The sequence below is a fragment of the Bison bison genome, unplaced genomic scaffold (genome assembly GCF_000754665.1).
Source record: "Bison bison bison isolate TAMUID 2011002044 unplaced genomic scaffold, Bison_UMD1.0 scf7180017864166, whole genome shotgun sequence".
NCBI classification, from domain to species: Eukaryota; Metazoa; Chordata; class Mammalia; order Artiodactyla; family Bovidae; genus Bison; species Bison bison.
The window spans coordinates 1,787,331-1,794,408 of record NW_011494738.1 but is presented as its reverse complement, the minus strand read 5'-3'; the positions used below and the strand labels follow the sequence as shown (position 1 = coordinate 1,794,408).

At 43.7% G+C, this 7,078-nt stretch overlaps 1 protein-coding gene across 2 annotated transcripts in view; it reads left to right on the top strand.

The window, feature by feature from the left end:
* Positions 1–7,078, top strand: part of SPTBN1 (spectrin, beta, non-erythrocytic 1) — a 147,114-nt gene that overhangs the window by 31,798 nt on the left and 108,238 nt on the right. The window contains exon 1 of one of the 2 annotated variants that reach the window (XM_010841680.1): positions 7–529. The exons of the other annotated variant lie outside the window; for it this stretch is intronic. Within the exon in view, the coding sequence (XP_010839982.1) occupies positions 421–529 (109 nt within the window). The 5' untranslated portion in view covers positions 7–420. Of the gene's footprint in view, positions 1–6; positions 530–7,078 lie in introns of those variants that run through there. 2 annotated transcript variants of the gene reach the window in all.

The window sequence follows — 7,078 nt, the reverse complement described above, 5'->3', positions numbered from 1 at the left end:
AGCGGGGAGGAGGTGTGTGCGCTGCGCCCGCGAGCTCCTGGGCTCGGCGACTAGGGCATACTCAGGATTGGCCGTATTTTTAAAAAATTTTAAGTGGGATTTGCGGCCTCCCTCCCTCCGCCCTCCCGCCCGTTCTCGGTAATTTATTTCAAGCCTAGAGCCAAGGGCCACAAAAGGAAGGAAAGCCACAGGAATTGGATGCGTGAGTGACCGGGCTAAGGTAGACTCTCCTGCGGCCAGCTTCCTATCAGATCACCCTGCTGGTCTTTCACACCGGCATGGGGCTTGCCTAAGGTCCAGCCCTTTTCGCCGGGGCCGAAAGCCAGGCGTTGCGGAAGCCGCTGCGTGCTGAATGGGGGTAGGAGGAGGCCGGAGAGGGATTTCCACCGTTCAGCCCGCTGGGGCGTTACGCTGGGCATAATGGAATTGCAGAGGACGTCTAGCATCTCCGGGCCGCTGTCGCCGGCTTATACGGGGCAGGTGCCTTACAACTTCAACCAGCTGGAAGGGAGATTCAAGCAGCTCCAAGGTAAGCTCCGCACTCTAAGGCCGGGCCTGCCCTGGAGTCGTGCCTCCGGGGTTCTGAAGCTTTATTTGTGCCATATGGTACGTGACCCTGCTGAAGCCCGGCGGCCGCATGCCCAGCTCCAAAGCCTCTGGTTGGCTGCAGGCAGCCCATGCACTACTTAAAGGAGACGGTTTCTCACTCTTGACTCCAGAGAAGCCACCATTTGGAGTCTCCCTCTCCAGTTTCCTTTGGGCTCTCTCGGTTGTCAGGTATCTACTGCCCACAGCACACACATTTTCTCCCTTTTTAACTGTCCTTGCATTTCAGTAGACCAATGCTAATAGACCTATTAGTATGCAAATATTTGATTCCAGGACTTCTGTATCTCCCAGTCCCTAGCCTCTTACTCTGGGAAGCCTAAAGGTGTAAAGTGCACTGCTGGACACCCTGTAGCACAATGGCAAAGGGAAGGAGGGAGTGGTCTTTTTGAACCTAAGCCTTGGGTAAATTACAGTTTTGATTCCGGAGCTTAATTTTAACTCTTTTGATGTTTTGTGTTGGGATAGAGCCTTCCCATCAATTTAGTGGGCTATGTAATTTATAATGAAAACCAGTTATTGCCATTCCAGCGCTATTGGGTTGGATTAGTTGGATCAATTGCAGGTTTCTTGGAGTCTTTATTAGTCTCAAACAGTTGAATGAATCTTTTACCGCACGTACTTTTATGGGGAGCACTTTGTGGGGGTAATGGGCCTGCAGCCTGTGGCTGGGGTGGGCCTTGCCCTTGGCGGGCCCTGCCCTGCCCTGCCAGCAGGCCTGGCCGGCGGAGTCTCCTAGTTGATTCATGAAAAAGGATTCATAACTGAAAACACAACTCCTTCCATTAGGAAGCCCCCGGAATCAGCAATAGACTGGAAATGACTCTGGTGCTCTGAAAAGTAGCCTTTGCAGACCTCGTTTGTGTTTCTTATTTTAACTCCTCTCAGTGCCACAAATGTGGTTCCTGTGAGGAGGAGGAAGGAAGGAAGCAGCCCAGTCTTCCAGTGTTTTCACTGGAAAGAGGGGGGAGGATATATTTCATTCACAGGTTTATTTGTCTTGTGAAATAGTTGACAGTAATGACACTCTTCTGGAAAACAAGAGGCAGAACAGGACGTGATTTTAAACATTAGCTAGGCTGTGCTGCATTCCTCCAGCAGTTAGCTAAGAGGAAGCTCCATTCCCGCTAGGGAACAGTTGTGGGTCTTTGCCTCCTTTCTCTCCAGCTCTTCGAAGGTAGAATTTGCTTTTTGGTGCAAATTTAGCGAGGCCGGAGCTGGAACTTGCAGGTGGAAACTGGAGGAGTTGGGTGTGTCTGTTATCTTCTGGGTGTGTGATCAAAGGCCCCAGTGTGAAGTTTGAGGTTCTGAGAATTCAGAATGCACCTCTTCTTCAAATGACCCTTTCTCCCCACTTCATTGTGTCACACTGCCCAGGAGAAAACACCACAGGCTGTCCTCGACTTGAAAACCTGTTGCTAAGGTCCAGTCAACACTCTCCTGTAGTCTCTGGAGAAATACAGAACCAAGGTGAAAATATACAAAGGTGTGGGGAGGAGTGTGCCCACAGGGCCACCCATAACAAAAGACTGTTATTCTGAAAGGTTTGAGGACGGTTGTAAAACTGCTCTCTGAGAAGGGTGGAGTTAACACACAGGAAATGTCTTAAACTGTCCTCTCTGGAAAAGTAAAATTTAAAGTTCAAAAAAAAAAAAAATCAGTGTGTCCCTTTGATAGTTTATCTCATAAGTGTTTCCCAAGGAAATTCCTTCAAAAGGGATGAGCTTCACATTTTGTGTGGTGATTTTTTTAAAAAAATGACCTTTGCCTCCTCATTTAGTTCCAGATAGCTTTCTTATTTCTAAATATCGTGGTTTAGAAGTTGCACAAGTTTAGTGTTGGTATTTCTATAACCCATGTTGAGGAACTGAGAAAGGGTGAATTAACTCCCAAGTGTGGTGAATCCCAGGAGAATTACAAACAGTTGGCATCGTCCTTCGTTCCAAATGGGATAGGTTGCATTTGAAGCACCTTGAGGAATTTTTTTGATAAAACTTTTCCCCATCCCACCTGCATCCCCTGTGTGGTGTATATTACTAGTTTTTTAGTATTTGTAGTTCTTCCTATCATCATATCTTTGATAACATATAGATTTTGTCTGCTGATTTAATTTTGTACATGCCTATTAAGCAACCTTTTCCCTCTTTTTAATCCTTCCTAGTACTTCCAACCCAATACTAGCAAACAGTGCCTCTGAATCAGTATTGATTTTTTCTTTTTCTAGTGCTTCTTGTTCTAACTTATTCATTTAGCATCTATACCTGAGAGTACTGTGATTTTGTAGGAGATATTTCTGCATTTTTGTTGATTTCAAATATTTTCACACTGGATCCTAAAAATCTCAGGAGGGACTGATTTTTGATGTTGTCGCATAGGGAAATACAATGTTATAAAATGAGCCTGGTCTTTTAGATAAAATAGTTTATAGAGATTTATCATAAGTAAATAAGTACAATTAGAAACAAAACCTCACTGACTTAAGGGACTGAGATCTTTTTCATACTGATGCTCCTGACAAAGGTAGGACCTTCCACCTGTAATGGCTTCAATCGTTAACCACCAACACCCAGCACACACCTGACAGGCACACCCCTGCACACTGAGATGTCTTTCGAATTTTTCACCTGTAAGATCAAGTTACCACCTTACTCAGAATCTGTTCATGTAGCTAATACAGTTGGATTTGTTGTTTTGTTTTTCTTTGTTAAGTAAGAGAGGACTGCTGAAACACAACAAAACTCAACCTCACATGTTTTTAAAAATGTGTTCGTAGTAACAGAGAAGTTCATGATGATACCTTTTCTCCAGTTTCACATCAGCTAGCTTCCCTTCTTATCAGCTGGATACTCCTGCTCCTCCCCTACTCAGAACCTGTCTCGCCTGCCTCTTGCATAAATTAAATTCCAGGCTCCTTAGCCTGGCATTCAGGACCTTCCTCCAAATGGCCGCAGACCACGAAATTCCTATACCAGCTCTTACATTCCTACCGAATAAATCTTCCAGGTGGGCAGCCTGCAACTCTTCATGAAACCCAGCACTGGGTTGTGCCTTCATTGTCTACCTTCTGCCTCAAAGGCCCGGTCCTTCCATTTTACCAATAGAAACCCTTCCTACCGTTTTGTTTTTTAAGACTGTGCTTACGCTCTTTTATTCCAGTATGGTTCTCCTTGTCTCCTCTGATGAGTTGGTTGGAAAAAGATTTCATGGAGTGCTCACCATGCATCAGATGTGTTAGTAGGAGCTTTGTCTATATCTCATCTTGTGTGCATACCTGTAAGGTTTTTTAAAAATTGAAGTATAGTTGATGTACAGTATAAGTCACTCAGTTGTGTCCGACTCTTTGTGACCCCATGGACTGTATAGTCCATGGAATTCTCCAGGCCAGAATACTGGAGTGGGTAGCGTTTCCCTTCTCCAGGGGATCTTCCCAACCCAGGGATCGAACCCAGGTCTCCCACATTGTAGGCAGATTCTTTACCAGCTGAGCCACAAGGGAACCCCAATATATAAGTTACAAGTGTGTATAGTGTAGTGATTTGCAATTTTTAAAGGTTGTACTCCAATTATAATTACTATGAAATATTGGTTCTGTTTTCTGTGGTTACAATATATCCTTGTAGCCTTCATCCCTTATCCCTATATTGCCCATCCCTCTGAGGTTTTAAAGATAGGGTGAAATTGCTTGTTCCAGGTCCCAGGCCGTACTAAGCTCAGGCTGCATATTGTTATTCTAGAACTTTCTCCTCCCAGACTTCTAGATACTTAGATAAATTAATACTTAATTTCTACAAAAAGAAGAGACAAGGTGACCTTGTGAAGTGCTTCCCTCTTCTTCCTACCTGCCTGCCCCCTCAGAGCACTGATCCTATCAGTTCTAGCTGTGGAGTTGTAATGAAGACAGAATCTAGTTGAAAAACATCAGAATGAACTTTTTCCTGCCTTCTTTGCATCCTGACCCTGATGTCCAGCACCTGATGTTTCCGGAGAAGGTATTTTCTCTTAGCTGTCTTGGTTCCGTGAATTTTTCCAACTGTTTAGAAGGAGAAATGGAGAAATTCTCCACTTGTCTTCTTTGGGACATTGGAATGTGTTACTCTCAAGTTTATTACATGCTATCTCAGGGTTGCCTCCTTGAATTTCTTCATCTTTTGGTGTTGATTTCTAAACTGCTAGGGAAAGAATATTGCTGGTTTTATACCCAAGGGTCATGAGGAAAATGCATTCTTAAGTTTTTAAAAAGAATGTTTCCAGTTTGTTATGGTACCTAGATGTTTGTCTTATATAATTTCATAAAGCTTATAGAGAGATGATTGCTAGGTTTACACCTGCTTGTCATGAAGAAAACTTTTAATTTCTTAGATATAAAGTAATAGCCTTCAAATACTTCCCAATGTGACAGTGGAAAGAGTTGGTGACAAATGATAACCCTGATCAAATGATAACCCTGGTTGGCGGGGTGGATGGGTGGGTGGGGAGCAGCAAAGATTTATAAGAACATTCTGTGTTTACCGAAAGCGTAAAAGATTGGGGTTTTGGTCTGGATACTTTGAATACTGTACTATAATACTATAGATTTTCTAAGCCCAGATAACTATGTGGGACAAATCATCAGGTAAAATTATTTTCACCAGTTTGCCAGAGTTTCAGCTTAAAATTTAGAAGTTCCTAAGAGATTTGTAAATTTGAATCCTTTTTGAGTGATGTGCTACTACTGCTAATTATTAATATTTATAGCACTTTAATATGTACCATCTTCCTTAATTAACTAAATGAGATTATTCAGAGTGCCCAGCATGGGATCTAGTACTTTGTTCTAAATAAGTGGGCATTTCCTTGGTACTAATAATAATCCTGTGGGGTATTCTCTTCCTTTTTATAAAGAAACTGATAATGGGTTAATCAACCAGTATGATGCTGCCTTTCCCAGAATCCAGGTTTTCTGTTTATTTTTTAATTGGAGTATAATTGCTTTACGTAGAATCCAGGTTTTCTGACTCCCAAGTTCAGTCTCCTCCTGTAGGACCATGCTGCTGCTGCTGAGTCACTTCAGTCGTGTCCAACTCTGTGCGACCCCATAGATGGCAGCCCACCAGGCTCCCCCGTCCCTGGAATTCTCCAGGCAAGAACACTGGAGTGCATTGCCATTTCCTTCTCCAATGCATCAAAGTGAAGTCGCTCAGTCGTATCCGACTCTTAGCGACCTCATGGACTGCAGCCTACCAGGCTCCTCCGTCCATGGGATTTTCCAGGCAAGAGTACTGAAGTGGGGTGCCATTGCCTTCTTTGTGAATACGTTTTGGTGACATGGAAAATTAACAAGCCCAGAACCGCTCAGATTTCTGAACATGTGACACCTTCAAATTTTGATGAGCTTGAAACACTGATTCTTTTAGCTTAAGTCCAGTGTTTGACTGGGATGACTGTTAAAAGGACTCTTGGAGACTAGTTAGGAAAAAGAGGAGGGACACAGATATTCCCTTTGAGGAAAAGATACCACTTCTCTTAAGGGAGTAAAAGAATGGGACTGTAAACATTGTGGCTCAAGGAAGTTTTTGGGTGACTGTTGTCAAGTTGTCTCCTCTTACACTTTGAACCTAGAAAGGGGTTTGTCTACAGCCCCACTGCCTCCTGCTCTGTGTTCGTCTCTTTCTGTGGTTTCCTTATGCCCAGCTGGCCCCATGCAGCTGCCCTAGCCTCCCCAGAGGCAGACTCTGATAAGAGATCTCCCTGCACAAACATGTGAGATTTGACTCTAGTCAGCCTTCCCACCTCCAGCTTTTCCTACTTCTAGCTCCACAGTATTCAGGATTCCCTAAAATTCCCCTGCATTTTCCTGGCTTTGAGACCCTGCTCACCTGATCTCTTCCCCTAAGAATTATTTCTTGTTTCAGGACCTTTTTTTTTTATTTTGAGGTTCCATTCAGATGCCACTAAATTCTAAGTATTCCTCAAGGGAGAGGTGATCAGAATCTTTTCTTGGTTTCTTTTCCTTTAAGATTTAAAGTCTAAGTACTTGGTCATTCTTTTGGGATTTTCACATCCTGCCTTTGGTTACAGTTTGAGAATCTGCCTCTGCATGCTTTACATTTCATGAAGCCTGGGTGGGTAAAGATCAAAGTCTGATACAGCCTGTCTTACCTGTAGCAGTCACTAAGTATTTGTTAAAGGAGTAAATGAATGAAGGTAGTATTATGAACTATGTTATGGGAATGGTTCTCGAAATGAGGTTCCTAGACCAGCAGCATCATCATGACCTGGAAACTTGTTAGAAATGTAAATTCTCAGGCCCTGCTTCTGACCTAGTGAACCAGAAACTCTCAGGGTGGGGCCTGTTCATAGGGGGTTTTTGAATTATTATTCAGTTCAGTTCGGTCACTCAGTCGTATCTGACTCTCTGCGACCCTATGGACCGTAGCTCGCCAGGCTTCTCTGTCCATCACCAACTCCCAGACTCCACCCAAACCTATGTCCA